This window comes from Nannobrachium achirus (genome assembly GCF_963921795.1).
Source record: "Nannobrachium achirus genome assembly, chromosome: 9".
In the NCBI taxonomy this organism is placed as follows: domain Eukaryota; kingdom Metazoa; phylum Chordata; class Actinopteri; order Myctophiformes; family Myctophidae; genus Nannobrachium; species Nannobrachium achirus.
Window position 1 is genome coordinate 43380542 of NC_137818.1, and position 22206 is coordinate 43402747.

At 40.6% G+C, this 22206-nt stretch overlaps 1 protein-coding gene across 2 annotated transcripts; it reads left to right on the top strand.

Annotated features, from left to right (window-relative positions):
* Positions 1-395: 395 nt before the first annotated feature.
* Positions 396-21129, top strand: LOC308291118 (serine/threonine-protein kinase 38). Of its 2 annotated transcripts, none has more exons than XM_080733054.1 (14): positions 396-465; positions 4416-4552; positions 7490-7541; positions 8135-8257; positions 8921-9004; positions 10072-10195; positions 10744-10898; positions 12420-12531; positions 13146-13207; positions 14154-14271; positions 14932-15055; positions 15501-15596; positions 16962-17056; positions 17645-21129. In XM_080733054.1, exons 2-14 carry the CDS (start codon positions 4422-4424, stop codon positions 17782-17784), a joined length of 1416 nt encoding a protein of 471 aa, XP_080589180.1. In that variant the 5' UTR covers positions 396-465; positions 4416-4421; the 3' UTR covers positions 17785-21129. The 2 variants fall into 2 exon arrangements, with proteins under 2 accessions (XP_080589180.1, XP_080589181.1); XM_080733055.1 differs by having other exon boundaries at positions 12420-12522.
* Positions 21130-22206: the final 1077 nt, after the last annotated feature.

A 22206-nucleotide genomic window follows, 5' to 3' on the forward strand; every position in this document is an offset into this window, starting at 1 on the left:
TGTATGTATGTATGTAGGTATGTATGTAGGTATGCATGTATGTACTATGTATGTATAGCCTATGTACAGTAAATTCATATCCAGCTGCAGCACATGTACACTCACATCAGGGCCTAAGTGAGTGTACATGCCTAGCCTATATACATATCGTCTTATCCGTCAACATTCCAAGTAACATCTCTAATATCAGCCAGAAAATACATTGTGCCATGATTAGGCCTATGCCATCTAATAATGAAGAACAGGTTGAAAATGTGTGAAGTGCTCCTTTAAGGGGGGGAAAAGGTATTTTGCATTTGCGGTGTTTGTCCACCGGGGGCGTCTTGGTATCCGAGACAGAAATAGGCAGACAGACACACAGACAGGCACTCAGGCAGACAGACTGTCACAGACAGACAGATAGACGAACGAACAGAGTGTAGCAGGCTGATCCACACACATCAACAGACAAGAGGTCCTTCGAGGGTAAGAGAACAAAAGATCAAACTATATGCGTTAAAAACAAACAGCTGGGGAAGAACGGCAACACGTCGGGCTTTGTCTTAAGCCAGTCGTTCAAAAACAACGAGTTTATAACCGCAGTACAAGTGCAAAAAGCCAGTGTTGAAGGCAAGTTAGCCATGCTAGCTTAGTAGCTAATGTGTCTGGCTGGTTAAGTTTTTCCCTTTTAGCGCAGCTAAAGTTAGCCAACTCCAACAGCTTTAGCTAACAAGCGAGTGGTTATGAAGTTGGGTTTATGTTAAAATGCACACAGAAACACTTGAAGTCGCGTAAACCTTTATGTGGAAAATTCCTCTTTCTTCTCCAGTCCAAACTAAAGCTATCTGTTGACGTAGCTATCTATCTCACCCAACAACTTTGTCCAGCTGTAGGCTGTCTGTCGCTTGATGATGAAACTTGCTCGCTGGTTTCGTTTATGGACGGGAATCGAACCCGCAACCTTATTATTGGCGTCACAACCCTGCTGTGAGTGTAGGCTGTCTTGTGGTTTCCCAAACAGTGGGTCGGGGCCCATTTGTGGGTCACGGACCAATTTTTAAGGGTCACTCACGACTCGAGTAAAATATGTATATTTCAAAAGATGGGAACACTTTTTGAAATATAATTATTTAGAAATATCTTTTTAAATAATTATATAGATTTTCAAACAAACAAGCTAACACATCTAAGAAATTCCATAAATATAATAATATAATTAAGAGTTGAGAGCTTGTAGATCTGCTATTTTCAAGTTTGGGTCCTGTCCTGGGCGAATAATTTCTCTTTTGGGTCACAGGCTACAAAGTTTGGGAACCACTGGTCTACTCTGTTTGTTCCATGTCCACATTGCTGTTTCTCTCTTATGCTTGAATGCAAAAAGTATGGCAAGATTGGTTATTTTCACTTTTGACACTTTTTGAAACTTTTCCTCTGTAATGATATGGCTAGAAAAGGGTTAGAATATTAATTATTTTAATTTAAATTATAGATTATTTTAGATTGTTTCGTTAACTGTTGCACCCCTATTCGTACAGTAATCTTATATGTTAAGACTCATAAGATTGGCCTAAGTTCTGACCATGTTGCTTATAATACTGCCTCTAAATAAACCAATCCTATAGTTATTTGTTGCAAGACATCATTATTAGTTGAACTGAGAAGCATTTTCTAAACTGTAATAACACTGTCACTATTGTATTGTATATCTGTATTGCAGTCACTCAATACACATAATCCCCCCCCCAAAAAAAAACTCACAGTTGGCCATGATGAAACTATGATATCTCTAATTCAATATTTGACATATGGTGCAATTTGGTGGCCATAAGGTCAAGGATCACGGTCAAGAAGGTCAGTTATTGATTAACACATTGTCCTACAGAACTACTGCACTGTTCATCGTATATTTGAAAGCTTGTTTTATGTTTTTACAGAAATTCCACTTCCCTGGCATTACGTTTCCTAGATGTTAGTCATTGAATTGATGTTGAAATGTAGCATTTGCTGGGCTAAGCTACAGCTATGCATACAGGGGCGTCACACCAAATTCTGGGCCCTGGGTAAGGATTCACTGCGGGGCCCCTGTGCTTTAACTATTGAAAAATAGCAGATATACAAGCTCACAGCGCGGCACCGAGTGCCGCGCTGCGAGCTTGTAGATCTGCTATTTTTGAAAAATCATGAAAATCTTTGAATATTTCAAATCCTTCTGTTTTTTTTTGAAAAACCTATGTTTCTATGTCAGTGGAGTCAAACCTTTTCATGTGAAGGACCCCCAAAATGGTATGTATTTGGCCACGGAACCCCATCTCAAAATATTGACTTCCAGGGACACCCCCAGAAGCAAAATTTGAGTTACAAATGTTCGCTTAACAAATACATATATATTCAAAGATTTGCACACATTTTCACGACTTTTCAAAAATAGCAGATCTACAAGCTCGCAGCGCGGCACTCGGTGCCGCGCTGTGAGCTTGTATATCTGCTATTTTTCAATAGCTAAAAGTATAAAATAATTAAGGCCCCTCCACCACCTTGGGCCCTAGTAACTCAGTCCCACTTTCCTACCCCTTGTGACGCCCCTGTATGCATACCCCTACTTGTGTAGTCGTTATCTCCATTTCACACCATGAGCAAAACAAGACACAGTGTAAACACAGGATCATTTTTCCATGCTGTGGTTATAATGGACAACATTATTAATTGATGTGGGATCTTAATGGGCTCACTCACACATCATCCTTTTAGTACTGACTTGTTATCGTCACAGCTTGGGTTGTGACATTTTAGCGGACGATTAATTGTACACACATTATTGTAATTTGTAATACATTGTATTGTGGTATTGAACATTGGAACATATAACAGACATGGCATTTATGTTTGCCTATTAGGGGCTTTGTAAACAAAAAATAGATAGATATGACAAACAACTTTAATATACACAGAACAGAAATGATCGCAATGACCGCTACAATCGTAACAAATGAATAATGTAGTATGGCCAAAACAGCCCATGCATTTCATAATTTGATAGCGGGCATACGCGTAACAATGCGACATTTTGTGAGCAGCCAGGTAGCAAGGCTATTTTCGCTATTCTTCAACTGATTCATTTAGATGAATGGAAACGAATCATTCTGACGATTATGCAAAACTTGCTATTACCTCAAATAATTGTGATTTATATAATAATCGTAACAAACCTAGCCACCACAGCATTTGGCTACGTTTCAGTTATAGTTAGAGCCACATTGGACAGCAAACATCATAAAACCCAGGCTCAGTCTTCCTGTTCCTGCAAGCATCAGCATCTGGAACAATTACTGATCAATTCATAACTGCACTGTCTCAGTATTATTCTCTCGGCTGTGTCACAGTAGTTGCTATATGTAGTTTTCTGCTGACATGAGCAGGAAAAAGGCAATTGCTTATTTTTATTTTATTATATTCAGGCTGCTAACAATTTCCCCCTAAAAAATCTAGTCTCTGTGGCGCTTCTAGGAGCCGCAGTCTGCCTCCAAAACTATTATTCTATCTGTAAGAAGCTCTGTCACTAGCAGCTCATTGGTGCATGAACCAGCCGACCCGGGGCTAAAAGGATTGACAGACAGGTCTAACCAATCCGAACAAGAGGCGGTCCTGATTGGACCCTGACAGGACAGGCTATCTGTCTATCGACCAATGACAGATAAAAATAATAGTTTTGGAGGCAGATTGTGGCCCCAGTAAGTGTCACAGAGACATTTCTTTAGGAAGCATGGTTAGCTGTCTGAATATAATAAAATAAAAAATAAAAATAAGCAATTGCCTTTTTCCTGCTTATGTCAGCAGAAAAATACATACCGGACCGGTATAGCAACTTGCTCTTGAACGCATATTAGTCTTATATTTATATATATTTTAGTGTCCACCAGTCAAGCATTCTATACTTGAATTGCCTTGTCTGACATTTAGAGAAATATCAAGATGGCTCAGACAGTGTTCTCAGTGTGTTCTTATTCTAGTGCTGTGTCAGGTCTGCCCGGCCCTGACCCCCATCCCATCTTTGACCAATACACTGTGAACCATGACCAGTTGTCAGGCATGTGAAAACCACTAGACTAATGGTCATGGAGTTACCTTATTAGATGCTGAAGAGATGGTATATAGTTAGTCAATCAATCAATGAGTCAGTCAATCAAAAACGTCATGTTCAAGTCCTGACTCCTGAGCTTACTGTTTCAAAAATACTGTGTGTTGCAATGAAAGATAAATGCTAATAAGCATCATACTTTCAAGGTTGATATTTCAATCAGTGTACTGAGGAAAGAGCCCTGCGACACTAGAAGGGTTATTTTTTAACACTAGTTCCTTTCTTTGTCATTTCTCTTTAGAGCAATATATCAGCTGTGAGGGTCGTCAGGCTAAGTTTGTACTCTTTGGGTTCCTTCCAGGTAACCATGGCGATGACGGGCCAGAGTTCCTGCTCCTCAATGAGTAACCACACCAAGGAGCGTGTGACCATGGCCAAAGTAACGCTGGAGAACTTCTACAGCAACCTCATCGCCCAGCACGAGGAACGGGAAATGAGGTAATGTCTCACCATCTCTGGTGTTTTATGGACTGGGCTAGAGATGGGCGTTCATTTGGCCCAACTGTGTGCATTGCAAGCGACTGTGGTGTGGTGACGTCTCGCTACATGTGTGAGTGAGGTGGATTCGCCCTCTCAGAGCAGGCTCTACGCCCGCTGATCTAGGATCAGAACGCTAGCGTCCTTCGAGTGAGATGGAGCTAATGTTAGTGCGGCAGGCAGCGTAACTCCTCACAAGTGTGGGTTCACTTTATAAGAGAGGAAAGTGCATGAAATCACTAGCCTGATTTCAGACTCAGCTGACGCTTGAGTCTGACATTGTGCCCCGTCTGAACGATTTCTGGGGGAGGGACTTTTGTGCAAGCGTGTAATCGCGATGTACGGTGATCGCGCGCGTGTGTGTGTGTGTGTGTGTGTGCGTGCGCGCGCCAGTGGCTGCTTCCACACAGAACTGAGACCAGAAACATGTAATCAACATTAACAGCTGGGTGAAAGTGCGTGTGCGTGTGCGCCTGCCTGGTGTGTGAACTTCCTGAAATGTAATCATTTCAATTGCTGTGCGGATTGGATATTCGTTAAACCCACCCCCACCCCCCGCGCTCATTGGAGGAGCTGCAATTTTGGATCGGGAAAAGGCAGATTCATTTACTCAACTTTTGTCTTCTTGCATTTGTGTTTATGTACTTGTATATTATAAGTAAGTAATCAGAAAATACAAAAGATTATATATTTGGAACCGTTATACATTTTAATAACTCTGGCACACAATATTTTCAGATGGGGGTCATTGACATGAAAGAACCACTGCTATAGGAGATTGAAACGCTGTCAATATAATTAGGGTGTATAAATGAAAGTTCATATGTGTGGCTTGATGGCTTTGCCTACTCCTGTCCATACCGATGTGTACACCACAGTAAAACTTAAGCCCTTCTGATCATTTAACTCAACATATTTTACATTTGCAGAGTTAAAAATGGAGAAGTTTACTGTGTACAGTATGCATTGGTTCAACTAGAAACTGTGAATAGAGACCACAAACTCTTAATGCTAATATTCTCCCTTATATGTCATATAGCCTTAATATATATCATATATCTGCCTATTGCAGGCACTGTGCTAATGTTACACTTGAATTCACACTGTAATGAGTAAGGTGGAGAATGGAGATACATGATCTGCTTTTCTTATATGGAGTATATGGAGGGTCATGTTCCTGTTTGAGGCTAGTGGAAGCAATGCTCTTTTCAAGATAAATGAATATTCGTAGAATTCTTTGACAACCCCATCTTGGCTCAATCATTTTAGCTCTTGGACAGTAACCAACAGTAGCTGCCAGGTAACACTTTAGTTAAAGGTTGTGTCTATAATACTTATAATCACATTTATGATAACGCTTCATAAGACTCATTATAAATGTGTACAATTATGCATAACAACTTATAAGTGTAATGACAACCGTTCATATGCACTACATAAGTCATAATGCTAGTTATAATGTGCAGTTCCACTGAGCTTATAATGCATTATGCACAAGTGTCATAATGCCTTATTAGTGCATTATAAATCATAATAAATGTGCTTATAATTAGGGATGTGACGATATGAAAATCTCATATCACGATTATTGTGACAAAAGAAATCGTGATTTACGATATTATCGTGATGATCAAAATCCATTATCCTGTGGTGGAACATTTGCCAAAAAATAGCCGATCTACAAGCTTGTGACGCGTTGTGAGCTTGTAGATCGGCTATTTTTTGGCAAAGACGTTTGATAGAGTGAAAAAAAAGTCTGTATCAAGTACGTATATTATAAGTACCTTTTACCTATAGAGGGTTTAAGTGGTACCGGATATGCAGCTTGGGCAAATAAAAGGTGAATTGATCCCAGTGCATGACGGTGGATATCACGATAAATTAAATCTCCACGATACGATTATCACGATAAACGATAATATCGCTTATCGTCCCATCCCTACGTATAATGCATTATAGACCTGACCTAAATATACAGTCTGACGATGTAAACATGAGGGGTAAATTAGCCAGCTGAGAGGATTATGTTGTTGAATGTGCCGTGAGTCTAGTCGTGACTATATGTGGAACCAACCCTGTGTTTAAATGACCACAAAACCAGAAATGCTCCCATGCATGAGTCAGGCAGGGGTGAAACAGTCAGTGTACACTGGAATAGCTTGGCGTTGAGCAATGCTAGTTCAGTTGATGCTAGTGGGAGGGTGTGGTTCGTGTGTGTGCAGCAGTTGGTTGTAATAGGAAGTTGGTAAACTACCGTAAACGAGACGCTAGAAAGAAGTGACAGTCAAGCAAACCCTCTTGGGCTCTGGAACAACACTAGAGGCTTATCCGCTGTTGTTGGAGGCCTCACTTCATTATCAGAGTTGTTGATGAAGAACAGGGGAGCTACAAAGCCCTTAAACTAAAATAGTTGCCTTAATGGGGAGAACGTTCCTACCAACTGCATATCTCTGGTGTGCTAGGAATGGTACTAGGGAGGGACGTGGGGTGACTTTAAAGCAATCACAATTATTTCAAATGTTTACCTAAATGCTGTTGATTAACAAATGATTATTTATATATTATATTTAATTAAAAGTGAAAATAGCAGATAGATTTTTTGAAGTAAAATACAGAATTGAAATAAAATACAGAGTTGTTAATCGATTTCGTTGATTATAAAAATACATCTTTTAGAATTTATTGTTGAAGAATGTTGATTCGGTTAATCGATTAACCTTAAGTCAATTAATGGTTCTAAATATTGGTTTCAATATATTTTTGTTAATTGCCCAGCCCTAGTCCTAGGGACCCAGAGCAATGCTAGAAATGAAACTAGCAGTAGTTTGACTCAACTCTTAAGTTTCTGTTTTGGATCAAGACTCTTATGCATGTACTGTATGTGCTCTTGTATTCTAGGCAGCAGAAATTGGAGAAAGTGATGGATCAAGAAGGCTTGGCTGATGAAGAGGTGAGAGTGAAGCACCTCTTTTCAAATAAGGATCCACTGATAACTCATTGTAATTACCTTGTGCTGCAGGGTTGTTTTTCTCCCTAGAGGTTTGTGTAACTGTGGTGGACTGGTGTCAGTTCCCCATTCCAGCATTCCATCCCCCCAAAATGACATAACAAAATGGGCACTGTGTGAATATGCCAATATGGTTGAGCAATAACGTTCTATGATGAATTTTCAAGCATGCATGTTCTTAGCTGATAGATAGTTTTCAGGAAATGCTGTCGTCCTGCTGTTAACTTAACTCTGGGAACATGGTGCAGGCTGTGGGCTATTTAAACCAACTGCATACACTGTTAAATGTTGAAGGATACATTTACTCAGAGTCGGTGAGAGAGAATCATCTGTGTATTCTGCTATGTATCAGAACAAGTCACAGCAAGATGTACACAGCTCTCATAGGCATACTTACAAACACAAAAGGAATGGTTCTGTTGCCTGCTACAGCAACAGGAGAAAATTGCAAAGGTTTCTCGATGCTTGTGGGTTTTCAATTTTGGATAGAATTGCAAGAATGACATTTATACAATTATTGCTCTGTGGGCTTGTAGAAACGTATCCGGCGTTCTCAACATGCAAGGAAAGAGACAGAGTTCCTACGCCTGAAACGGACCCGGCTCGGCCTGGAGGACTTTGAGTCCCTCAAGGTGATTGGCCGAGGAGCTTTTGGAGAGGTGAGAACCTGTTTACAGAAACGCAGTGTGAAATAATTTCTGTAGGTCCAACTTATCTCTGACACAGTGAAAGAATAAACTTGACTGACAGTGAACTTAGTGTAACCTGAATGTATGCATTTTTAGGTCAAAGTACACTGATGTTACACTGAAATATTCATGGCACAACTGGAAACTGAGCCAGCTGAAAATGTGAGCCAAGCGCATAACAAGAGTGATACAGTTTCCCAAAATCACTAACCAGTTCAGAGTTCAGACAAGATGTCTAGTCTTTGTCCTTTTTTCATGAGCTTGTATCGGTGATCATAACTATAGGGATGAAATAATTGGACTGTATAATATGGTAGCAAATCCCTAGAGATGATGAATAGCTATGATACTAGTGGTAAAGTTGAAACATGCAACATTTTAGTTGCGAGTGTGCCATGATGATTGATACATTTTTGTAAGCTGCCATTGTTGGAGCTCCAAATATTGCTTGGGGGCCGAGTTGTGTGATGAAATGAGTCGCAAAACTCCTTCATTCTAATGTTACGACTGTTAGTCCTACATGAGAGAACCTGGCTGTGAAAAACTGCAGAAAGTACAGTGTAGTAGTAGTATGCTTCCTTCTGTGTGGAGTTCTAGCTAAACTCCCAGTTGTATCCATGTGTTTGCCTTTAGGTGCGACTAGTTCAGAAGAAGGATACAGGCCACGTGTACGCCATGAAGATCCTCCGTAAGGCAGACATGCTGGAAAAGGAACAGGTGAGGAGGCAGCGCACTGCGGAGAGTGGTGCCTCTATACTGTATATCAGTGGACTGAAGCCTTGTATCTCCATACTTAAACTTTTTGAATGCCCTTCTTTGCCTACTTTCATTTTTCACGAATTACCTGAAAAGTAACATTTTTGTACATAACAAGGTATCCACCCGACAGACACCAACAGACGTCAACCTTTATTTAAGATTCCAAGAGAAATCATTGAGGGTGACCCTCATTTAAAATGATGCTGAGATTACACTTTGGAAAATGCAAACTGGTCAAATTCAGCAAACACAACCAGAATGTAAACCATATAAATCCAACAGAAAGGATTTGAATAGTTACAGCCAGGTAATGGATGGTTTTGTATATTCCTAACTTTATGGGAGTTATTCTGTTTTAGGTCACGTTTGAGTCTACTGCAAAAATAATACTAAAAGCAGTCTTTCAAAGCCAAGGTCAGACCTGGCAATAGTTACCTGGAGAACCAGCTGGAGTGAGTTAGAAATGGACCGCGGACCGTGGATTGCTACACCAATGATTATTGTGTCTCTCAGCCAGAGAAGACAATCTTATCATAATGATACAGTGGTGATAACTGTAGCTATCACCAGCTACAATATCCCCGGAATAGCATAGAATGGTATTATTATTGTGTCTCTCAGCCAGAGAAGACCATCTTATCATAAGGATACACTGGTGATAACTGTAGCTATCACCAGCTACAATATCCTCGGAATAGGATGGTATTATATTGTGTAAGATATATGACAATAGCTAAGTGTGCAATTGAATGCATTCCTCATGGCTGCTATTGTAGCTTGTTAACTTGCCCAACTATGCCCACAGTCTGCTGTGACACACTAGGACTCTGGGTGAATTATCTTTCTGATGATTCATAAGCTTTATTTTATATGTTAGAAAGTTGTGACAGTAGCAGATCCATAAGCTCAAGTTGTAAGTTATTTTAGCTCACTACTAAATGTCAGTCTCAGTGGTGCACCTAGACTGAACTGGTCTGGCGGAATCCCTGAGTTGAGCTTATTGTGTGTTTGACCGACTGGTTTAGGTGGGTCACATCCGTGCCGAGAGGGATATCCTGGTGGAGGCAGACAGCCTGTGGGTGGTGAAGATGTTCTACAGCTTCCAGGACAAGATGAACCTCTACCTCATCATGGAGTTCCTGCCTGGAGGTAACGTTGGAGAAGGAAACCTCACCAGAACACATGATTAAAGTTCTCAGTTGCCACAACTGATTTCAGGCATTTGGATTCCATAGCATGAACATGTCTTTCTCTAAAAGAGGATTATAATTGGTAGCGTGCCAATGTCACAACCTGAAAATCTACCAGCTCATAATACACATGTATATAAGTACAGTGTCCATCACCGCACGTTGTGAAGCATTGTGAGCTTGTAGATCAGAAGAGATTTGGTATACCGTAGCTGTAGAGCAGTGTCAATCATGATTGACATGTCGCTCTTCAAAGCCGTCACAGTCATTTGTCACATATCAATAAAAAGACAATCAATCAATCAATTGAACAGAATATCTAAGTGTGAATATTAATTGATGCGAGAGTCAATATTGCGCATTAAAGATTAGATACTTTATCTGTAATGGCCAACAGAATATATACGGTTTAATAAATACAGTTTTAAGTGGTTCATATTGTCAGATATTTATCTTAAAGAATGTCATTCAGAATGAGACTGATGGCTGTGCCCTGACCTGCTGTAGGTGACATGATGACCCTGCTGATGAAGAAGGACACTCTGACAGAAGAGGCCACCCAGTTCTACATAGCAGAGACAGTGCTGGCCATAGACTCCATCCACCAGCTGGGCTTCATCCACCGGGACATCAAGCCTGACAACCTGCTCCTGGACTCCAGGGTAAGAATGTTATACACAGAACATCAGCCTGGTGACTGACTGTACCCCAGTGGTTCTCAACCATTATCATGTCAAGGACACAACCGCATTAATGTGTATTAAGCCACAGACCCCCATGTGAAATAGATTTGGATTTCAGGATTACTCAAATGTTTTCAAAAATAGCAGATCTATATGACATGTGACCTTGTAGATCAGACTATTTTTGAGTAGCTGTAGCATAAACTAGACCAGGTCACCTGGTTCTGCCAGACCCGCAATGAAAATCAGAATGCAAGGAAGGGGGGGGGGGGGGGGTGGATCAATCTTAGTCTGGCCTCTCTCCTTTGACCTGTCCGGCAAGCGTGACGCTGGCAGGAGTGCAAGACTCCAGCTGGTATAGCTCGTGGGATCCTTAAGGCACGCAAACCTCCCCACCACGATAAGGTGTTGATCCATGGGGAAGGGGGGGGGGGGGGGGGTGGTAGACAGACAGAGGACAGAGACAGGACAGTTTCTGAGCTTGTAGATGGGCTGAGGAATTTATAGTGTCAGCAGCTCGTCAGCCAACTCAACTCAGCTGGTCCTGTACAGGTGACGGCACTCAAGGCAATCAGCCGAGCAAGGGAAGGGAGGGGCAGATGAGCAGTCAGAGGCAAACACAGGCACACTGAGGAAAAGAGTGACCGACCGACCGACCGACAGACCGACAAAGCCTTTTGTAGGCCGACCCCCTGGGTCTGGCAAATAGGGTTAAAGGGATAGTTCACCCCCACCCCATGGATACTTGAAATCATCATGGATATTCTTTCGATTTTGTTGAATTCCTAAGTCAATAATGTGACGATAATAAATACCCTCATGTATCCGGTAGGAGACACAAATAGTCTCCTTTGTGTCTCCTACCGTTTACACGAGGGTTTTTTAAACTGCTGTATTAACTCGTTTTCCTTGAGGGTCCTCCCAGACCCCCTTTAAGAACCACTTGTGTTCACCACCGCAGAGGCCCATGTTGTTCAGTTCCCAGCACTGTTGTCTCCAGCTTAGCTGGGAGCTCCAATGAGCACATTATTTTGTGGCTGGGAATCTGGCAGACACTAGTGGCCCCTACTGGTTGGTCAGAGCGCCTGTTCAGCAGGGAGGGGATCTCAGGGAGACTTTGTGAACCTCTGTGTGTGCTCTCTTGAACACACCAGATGTATGTCCGCACACTTTATTGCGATCAAATGTTATCAACACAGGGTTCCCACGGTCATGAAATTCCTGGAAATATTTTGAAATTAGAAAAATATTTTTCCAGTAATCATTGAGGGTGACCCTCAGATGTTGATGTTTAACATGGAATTGATTATTCCTTTTGGGATTGCAGGATGTTTATATTTGATCAAATATTTTGTGTCGGGAACAAGATTTGTATCGTTTCAAAATATTTCAAATTGTTCCAAATCTTTCAAGATTCTTTCGAAAATAGCAGATTTATATAAGGCCACAGCGCACTTTGAGAACCACTGGTTTACCTGATCGTTGGTGTTTTTTTTTCAGGGCCACGTAAAGCTGTCTGACTTTGGCCTGTGCACCGGTCTGAAGAGGGCTCACCGCACCGAATTCTACAAGAACCTCAACCACAGCCTCCCCAGTGACCTCAGTAAGCAAAGTCAGGCAAAAACGTTCCAATCATTACTCTTTACACTAACCCTGTCTAGAACCGTGGTTCTCTAACTTTATCATGTCAAGGTCCCCAAATTAATACTTATTTGTCCACAGCCCCCCGGCTGAAAATATTTTGTGAAAACAAAATGTTTTTTCTGAGTTTTTTTTTCCAGAGGTGTCACATTGCGACCTGTTGAAAAAAAATCTGATTAAAGGGATTTTCATGCTATAGTAATTAATTTTGCTGCGGAGCCCCTGGAAGCCCCTCACGGGCCCCTGGGGGTCCCCGGACCCCACTGTTGGAACCATTGTTCTAGAACACACTGTGTGATTCTGAAATTTGAATATAATCTCAAATACTAACCACTTATATAGATGCATGACACCCTTGTGGTGTGTCATTCCAAATGATTGCCATGTGTGATTAATGTTGAATATTATTGTATGCTAAATGGTTAAGCATGGGTTTGGCAGTTAGTTGCTTTGCTTCATACAAATATTGCCTTTTTAAATTGATTTACTTTTACATATTATAGTTGTGTAGCTATTAATTTAACTAGATTAAATAAAAGAAAGTCATTAGTTAGGGCCATTACTAATGAGTATTTCTATTTACAGCAATGCAGAACATGAACTCAAAGAGGAAAGCAGAGACATGGAAGAGAAACAGGAGACAGCTGGTGGGTCACAAGTCTGAAAATATTCTGATAGTAAAATATTCTGGCAGTAAAAACCTTATGGAGGAACTTTTAGCCAATGAGGAAGGTGCATAAAGGTGACGTCACCAAGAATGCTGGTTCCTCATTGGCTAAAAGTTCCTCCCTAAAGCTGGAAGAGAATGATAGTGTGGTTAGCAGTGATGTTACTAGGTTTTCAATGTAATGGGTCCCGGGACCCACAGGTGGTCATTCAAATGGGTCCCAGAAAAGTTTTATGAGTCCTCAATATAAAGTTTACGCGCGCAAAATGGCGTCGGACGTCGGTGGAATCAAAACATTGACGTTTCTATCGCCTGTTTAAGACTTTCTACGTGGATTTTATTTGTGTTAACGTAGGGTAAAGTAGGATGCTTTCACCCATGAACAATGGTGGTGTCTGTGGAATTCTTTTTTTCTTTTACAGCGACGCGGTAAATTATTTTAACATGGACTCCAATGGAGGCGCATCCCCGGGACCCCAGGACCATGACATGAATGAGTCCCTGGGTGACTTGAATGAGTTTTTGATGCGGGATGCGCACGTAATGACATCACTGGGTTAGGGCAAAAGAAAGTAATTTGAAGAAACACTGTCCCCTCACGTATTAGTAGGGCAGTATGGGTCACCAGAACCAAGGACAGGTGTTTTCGATCATGGTTAAAATGGAGTTTGAAGTTGCGATACGTTTGTATATGAAGGGAGCGTGTCTGATAAAATGAATATCAAATACCGGTATATAAATATTGAATCAAGCAACTTTAAAACTGTTCGGGGTGCTCCCAAAAGCCTGATTCTTTTGTGTGTGAAATATCCCATTAAGTGGGGATAAGTAAACAGGTTATTCATACTGTGCCATTTTGCTGCCTTCGGTCACACTCTGTTCTGCTCTTTCATGATCATACCTCTTCTCTTCTGCCTCTCTGTCAGGCCTTCTCCACCGTGGGAACACCTGACTACATCGCTCCAGAGGTCTTTATGCAAAACGGGTACAACAAGCTGTGTGACTGGTGGAGCCTGGGTGTCATCATGTATGAGATGCTGATAGGTAAGAAACACCATGGGAATGAGTCATCTCTGAACTCTGGAAACTCTGACACCTTCATCCCTCCTAGTCACCCATTTTAAAAAGGAGGAAATGAATGGGTTGTCATGGAAAAAACGATTAGATTGTGACAAATCTCCAGACCTGGAAAATGTAGTCGTTTGACAGCAGCTGATTTTAGATCTGTTCGGCTTCAGTTTTCTGTTTTATTGTGTGTTGCGTTCCAAGGTTATTATATTTTCGAAGTTTTTATCGTAACACTTGACAAGTTGACATAGCCTTGACGACAATGCGGTCTTATGCAAAGGTTAAATGTCATTTATACAGCATGTTGTTTATATAGATTCCAGGCTCATTTGTTGACCTGGCATTCTATAGTTTAAGATTTTAAATGTACAGATTATACATTTTGTTATATTATTTTATCAATTATTTTTAAATATTATTGCTATATTGCTTTTTTAAGGCTTATTTTTTTCTTTTTTCTTTTTATCCGTTTTAGTGTTTTAGTTTTCTCTAGATTAGGCAGGGGGGCAAGGTCAGAAAATTGTCTAAATTGAAGATTGTTTCTCAGATTTTTTCTTTTTTTTAAGTAACTTGAATTGTGGTTTGAGTCATTTGGTTGGTTGCAATGAGCTGTACTGTTGCTGTGCTGTTTTCCAGGCTACCCTCCATTCTGCTCAGAGACTCCCCAGGAGACCTACAGGAAGGTGATGAACTGGAGAGAAACCCTGACGTTTCCTCCTGAGGTTCCCATCTCAGAGAAGGCCAAGGACCTCATCCTCAGGTAGGATTTGATCAAAGATGGTAAAAGAAATGGTAATTCCCATAAATTTACCCAATCTCTCTCTCACACACACACACACACACACACACACACACACACACACACACGGTAGAGAAAACTATGCAACGCACCAAGCTGCTCCAAATAGGCCCTGTTATTTGTTCTAGATGCACCCCTCCATTACACTGACCGTTTCCAACAGCAGATCAAGCAATGCAATAAGAAACGACGACAAGTTTGTGCCCTATTTAGAAGCTCTGACCTTACGGTCGCCACTTGCCATTAGGGCGTGTTACTTGTTAACTGATCATTCATTCATTAATCTGAGCAGCCACGAATAATATCAGTAATAATAAGAAAAGTATTTTAAAAGCATGTGCTTTATTGCTGGCTTTATATTGGGGTCAGTTGATGAGATGTGATGTCCTCCCTCTGTTGTGTGTAGGTTCTGCTGTGAGGAGGAGCACAGGATCGGAGCCACCAACGTGGCAGAGATCAAGAGCAACGCCTTCTTTGAAGGGGTCGACTACGACCACATCAGGTGAGGCTGACGTGTAACTCATCTAAGTTAACCCATTTAGGCCTAGAATTATAGCAGATATACAAGCTCACAGCTGCGAGTTTTTAGATCTGCTATTTTTGTGCATGTTTTGAATATATCTTTTTAAGAGCGAACATTTGTAACTCAAATATTTGCATCTGGGGGGTCCCTGGAACAACATGTTTTGAGATGGGGGTCCGCGGCCAAATACATGTAATTTTGGGGGTCCTTGAGATGAAAAGGTTTGAGAACCACTGATTTAGAGGAAGGATTTGGAAGTCGGGTCAAAGATCAGGTCAAAGATATTCAAAGACTTGCACGCATTTTCACGATTTTTCAAAATAGCAGATCTACAAGCTTGCAGCGCGGCACTTGGTGCTGCGCTGTGAGCTTGTATATCTGCTATTTTTCAATAGTTAAAGCATAAAATAATGGTTAAAGTGGTTCAAATCTAACGCGACTCGGGCGCGTTCCAGGTATTTGAGAGTTAATGACAGTGGTGGACATTTAAGAATGACATTTACTTGAGTATTGTACTGTATACTTGATGACTTGCACTCCACTTCATTTCAAATATTTTTCTTTTTGACGTTGAAAATAGCAGCTTGTAGATCTGCTGTTTTCACTAGTATTGAACATTTCCACAGTAATGCATTGATATTACTAAGTAAATGTAATTTATTGATTTGAAAGTGTTTTTTACTTATATTAAAAATAAAGTATTTTTGAAAGCATCTACTTTTCAATACTAAAATATGTTTTAAATGCAAGTACTCCAGTGACAGTGCAGCTTTACTTTGACTAAAGTACTGGTGTTGAGTACTTTGTTCACCACTGTGTGTAACTCGTCTAGGTTAATGATAATGTGACATAAGATGCTTTCACACATTCATCAACTAGAAGGTCACGTTATGGAGGTCAGGTTTGTGTTTTTTGCGATGCTAACTCGGCAACACAACACTGGTGAAAGTTAAATGTTTCCATAAAGACACTTTTTGTTCCAGTTCTTCGAGTCTTTCGAGCCAGACACCTATTCCACCTATTCCACTCAAAGACTAATGTACTTAGCATTCAAAAGTGAATGTTCTGTAACTACACCTCCTGGAAGCCGAAAACCGAATCTTGTCACTTCCCTTCATGAAAATATATTTTAAAATATCTTTAAAATAAAATGTTGAATTCCCAATTCTGCTAATAATATGCATATTAGTCTATATAGAATTAGACTAATATGATGACAGAGACTGTTTAGACAGAAGTACTTGAATGCGTGAAGTCTGGATCAAGAGATCATGTTACTCCATAATACTTTTAATCACAGAAGTTCTTTGATCAGTTTCTTTCTACTTTGTTTTACGCTTCCAGAGAGAGACCCGCCGCCATTCCTATAGAGATCAAAAGCATTGACGACACCTCTAACTTTGACGAATTCCCTGATTCAGACATCCTCCAGCCAACAGGTTTGCAAGCTTGTTTGTTTTCCATTTTAAAGGGGAGTTTTTATTTTTATTTTCACATCTACCACTTGTTAATGGATGGAATAACATCAGATTGCCATAAGAAAAACACTCCTCCGAAATTCCCCTTTAATGCATTACATCCCTTATTCTGCTGTAATCTTGTCCCAGTTGGCCAAAGTCTAAGGCCATGGCTACACGGAGCTGGATATTTCTGAAGCTAGACATTTTTTTGTGCTGTTGGGGCTTGCAGCCACATGAAGCTGGATATTTCGGCCGCGAAGCTGGATATTTTTTAAACCAGATAAATAAGTGAAGACATTGAAAAATATCCGATTCACTGGATCCGTGTAGACATGGAACCCGGATATCTCTGAAGACTTTACTGTGTGTGTGCTTGTTAGACCTAGATATCTTTGTTGTGTGGACCTAGATATTTTTCTATGTGGATATCTGAAAAAACAGGATATATGAAATATCCAGCTCCGTGTGAACCTAGATATTTTTCTATGTGGATATCTGAAAAACCGGGATATATGAAATATCCAGCTCCGTGTAGCCATGGCCTAAACCTCTCGTTTCCCCTTACAGCCGCACCAGTGGTATCCAACCAGACTGAGGCTGACCTGAAGAACAAAGACTGGGTGTTCATCAACTACACCTACAAACGCTTTGAAGGCCTCACCGCACGAGGGGCCATCCCCTCCTACATGAAGTCAGGGAAGCGATGAGCGCCTTTTATTTGGATCCCCAGACTGGCGTGGAAGCAATAATACCACCACCACAGAAAACCTAACAACTCAGTTCTGTAAAGAACTTGACCCCAGCATGGGTGGAAATGAGCACTCGCCCGTCTCTCTGGCTTGTTAAAAATGGAGAATTGCTCCAATTCTTTTGCCCGCTGAATGGACAAGGATTCTTGTCATCGTCAAGAGTCCATGCAATTTCATGCAACCTGGAGATGCCCTCTTCTATTTTCCAGTCTATCAAAACACGTCGGTATGGACAAACGTGTGTGTACTTGGTGGGGGTGAAAACATATTGTCACACTAGGGCCTTAGTACCTATTTTTACCACACCCACGGACCACAGTCAATCCTTCTTTGACTAAAGGGTACCATCCTTCACTCTCCTTCTCCATAAACCAGCATGAAGTCTGACAGGCTGTTGGACCAGCAAGGAACTGATCTATAGCACGCTGTTCTACACAAGGGCTTTTCTCCTTTTCAGTACAGGAATCTTTGTTTTTTGGACTGTCCTTCACTTTACAGTACATAATGTAGGAATTGAATTCCTTATTCAAAAACAGCACATTTGAGTGTATTAGGTGAAATTGAGATATACGTATTTTTTTGTGTGGGGGAGGGGGGATTCTGTTCAAATTCATTTTTCAAAAGGAAAAAAAGTGTTTTTCATACAAGCTCTCTTCTGAAGTATCTTTTAGAAAAGTGCTTCCAACTTGGCCTATGTTTGCCTGGTTTTATTAAGATGACTTCTTACCAAAGACAACGAGAGCTGAATGAATCACAAGTACTGTTTGTAATCTATGTAATTGTCCTCTAAGTCTTATACAGTACCTTCCATGGCTTAATAGTTTTGTAGCTGTGCTGATGTATAGCAGCAATAGTCATCATAATAGAACTAGGTGTAACCACCAAGTTCTCAGATGGCCAGACCTTTAACCACTTCAACCACTTGAAAGATTTTCAAGCTCAATGCATCACATTGTGACGCGCTACGACTATTTTTGAAATTTTGTATAGTGGCATGCCCAAAATGGAGACAATACAGATGCATCAAGATGTAGGAGTTTAATTTGATATGCAACTGTTTTGTATGTTAACTATAGCACCTTTTGTGCCATCTGAGGGTGCTAGTTTAGCCCACAGCCTTTTTCTACCCTGCAGAAATTATTCGTTATGATTTCTATTTGGCATATTTATTGCATTTGTGTTCAGCCATAACTCCCTAACTGTCCGTAAGCATTAGTTGGAGTCTGAATAAGTTTTGTTTGAGAGAGAGAAAAAAAAGACAGCTGGTGATTCAGACCTAATAATAAACAATATTGTACGCTTGAACCGCGAACCATGAACTGCTGTTTTCTAACTTTAATTTAATTTCTTTTCACCAGCAACTTGTTAACATGTTGTGCTGTAAAGCCTGGTAATTCTATGCATGGTATTGATGTTACCGAGGGGGGAAAGAAGAAGGCAAGAATTTAATACACTCAGGGTCAATGCACTCTGTTGACCCCAAGCTAAGGTCAACATCAGTTCCTCATTTCCTGAGGGCAAGGTCGTTATCTCTCTGTTTTTCAAAGACAAGAAACCATCTGCAATGTGTTTGTCCAAAACATTGTTGAAAGTAACGTCCTTAATTTTCAGTTGTAGATCCTCAACATCTTATTTCTGTAACCACAGGGCCATAATATCACAGATGCTGTCATTAGAAATGAATGTAAACTTGAGATCTGCAGAGAATGACTTTGATGTGATGCCACAATAATTACAAAATGCTGTTTGGTTGAATGGAATGTAGCTTGAACCACGCAAGTGATGCTGTAGTGTCTTTGTTCTCTCCTTTTTAATAGTAGGTTTATATGCACAATACGATGAAATTTCAGGTAGTGTGTAGATATTACTGTTATTGTAATACACAGCATTTTAGACGAACAACAATGGAGCTCTTTTCATGAGGCTGGTTTCTCACTTTTTTTAAATGGACTGCTCCAATGCTGGAATGATCCTGCTTGCATGCTTTACCCAAAGCTTTTGTAGGTGGATTGCGTTAGCCAACTGCTAAAGACTTCCTGGAATAACACTTTTTCTTTTTGTATTTATATTGATTGGTGTGCAGTTTGCTTGCTTTTAGAACTATTGGTGAGGATGGTGGTAATGCTTGGATTGTTTGATTAGCCCTTGCACTGCTTTTCTACTGGTGTCACTCAAACGTGTCGTCGTTATGCTATGCTTGTGTCCCACATACCGCACACGTGGGAACCAAAACTAAAAGGAAGAAAAAGGCAGTGAACTATTAACAGGGATTTGGAGTGGGTGGGTGTACGTTATTTTAACCCACTGTTTTCTTTTAGCATGTGGGTGTTCTGTTGTACATTTCCTGCTATTTGACAATGAATTTACGCTGCACTTAATAACGTGTGTCCAATTTTGTTAAAATGTCTAAATGAATGGTTGCCCGTGACATTTTAGAATGCTTGCACGCCGAGTACACTGCTCGGCAATGTAGTCTTAAGGTTGTTCATGATAGGAATGTGTGAGCTTTAGCTTGGTGTATCAGTGGCTAATTTGAGCACTGCCTCTTCAGTGAGTCTTTAATTGTCCAATTGATTCATTTCGTCCACAGTGTTTTAGGACATCGACTTTCACTTTCAACTATCTTAAAAACTGCACAGATCTGACCTTTTCAGAACCATTCTAGACAGAACTACACACCTAATGGTGAGCTACTATAGCAGGATAAACCAGTTCCACGTGGCTCACAATGGCAAATTACACAGCTGTCACATTCTAGTGATTCTCAATTAGCCATATTATGCATGAACTACATTGTCCCACGTAATTTGTCAACGTCATCCATGGCTTCTCAATTGTGTAACAATGGTTTCTGTACATGCAGGACTTGTGCACCATAGGTTCTCTGCCAGGGCAGACTTGTTATGCAAGTTAAGAATTTTTAAGTAATTTCACTGCTGATGTTTTTGTGTGCATTTCCATATTCCTACTTTGGGGGTTTGTTCATAAGCAATCCAAAGTCCTGAGGTGTTTCACTTTTTGTCTGTTAAACAGTTGTTACCATGATGAGACCAACAATGCTGTTTGATTGATACATCAGTATTGATATAGCTGGAGCAACTGCTTTTCAAAGTTTTACGTTTGTACAGTATGTTTGCAAAGTAATGATTGGTGTCTGATAACGGCTAGAGTTACATCAGTGCATGTTTCTCAAGTTTGTTAATGGAAGTTTGGTTAAACTGATTGTAGCAAATATTCACACCTTTTACTTTATCATGTTGGCTGAGTGAAACGGCACTAAATAAAGTACTCTCTTTTTTTTAACTGGTCTTTTTCTTTCATCTGAGACTTCATCATCATGAGGCTGAAGGCTATATTGTTGCATAATATCAAATCAATTACTATAATCTTACATTCATTGTGTTAATACAAACATTCAAGGAATGTCAAAGCAGTAACATTAAGCATTTCTTAATGATTTCCATGGCCCCGTCTAAAATCATATTTAGTATGCCAAAAGCGTAGTAAATTACTAAATAGTGTGTAATTGTGAGATGCATTGGGATGTCGGGTGAACAAGAAAACAGGGAACAGAACACAGGGAAATATTATATTTCTGTTAAGAAGTTTTGGGGGGAACAAAATCAAGGCGAAACACCTGGAAAAGGGTGAGTCCCATCAAGACGAAATACCCGGAGAAAAGTGAGTCCCATCAAGGCGAAACACCCAGAGAAAAGTGAGTCCCATCAAGGCGAAACACCCGGATAAAAGTGAGTCCCAAAATCCTGCAAAAAGTGAGTCCCAAAATCAAGGCGAAACACCTGGAAAAAGGTGAGTCCCATCAAGGCGAAACACCCGGAGAAAAGTGAGTCCCAAAATACAAAAAAATCCCCAAAAAGTGAGTCCCAAAATCAAGGCGAAACACCTGGAAAAAAGTGAGTCCCAAAATACCCAAAAATCCCCAAAAAGTGAGTCCCAAAATCAAGGCGAAACACCCGGAGAAAAGTGAGTCCCAAAATACCAAAAAATCCCCAAAAAGTGAGTCCCAAAATCAAGGCGAAACACCTGGAAAAAAGTGAGTCCCAAAATACCAAAAAATACCCAAAAAGTGAGTCCCAAAATCAAGGCGAAACACCTGGAAAAAAGTGAGTCCCATCAAGGCGAAACACCCGGATAAAAGTGAGTCCCAAAATCCCCCAAAAAGTGAGTCCCAAAATCAAGGCGAAACACCCGGATAAAAGTGAGTCCCAAAATCCCCCAAAAAGTGAGTCCCAAAATCAAGGCGAAACACCCGGATAAAAGTGAGTCCCAAAATCCCCCAAAAAGTGAGTCCCAAAATCAAGGCGAAACACCTGGAAAAGGGTGAGTCCCATCAAGACGAAATACCCAGAGAAAAGTGAG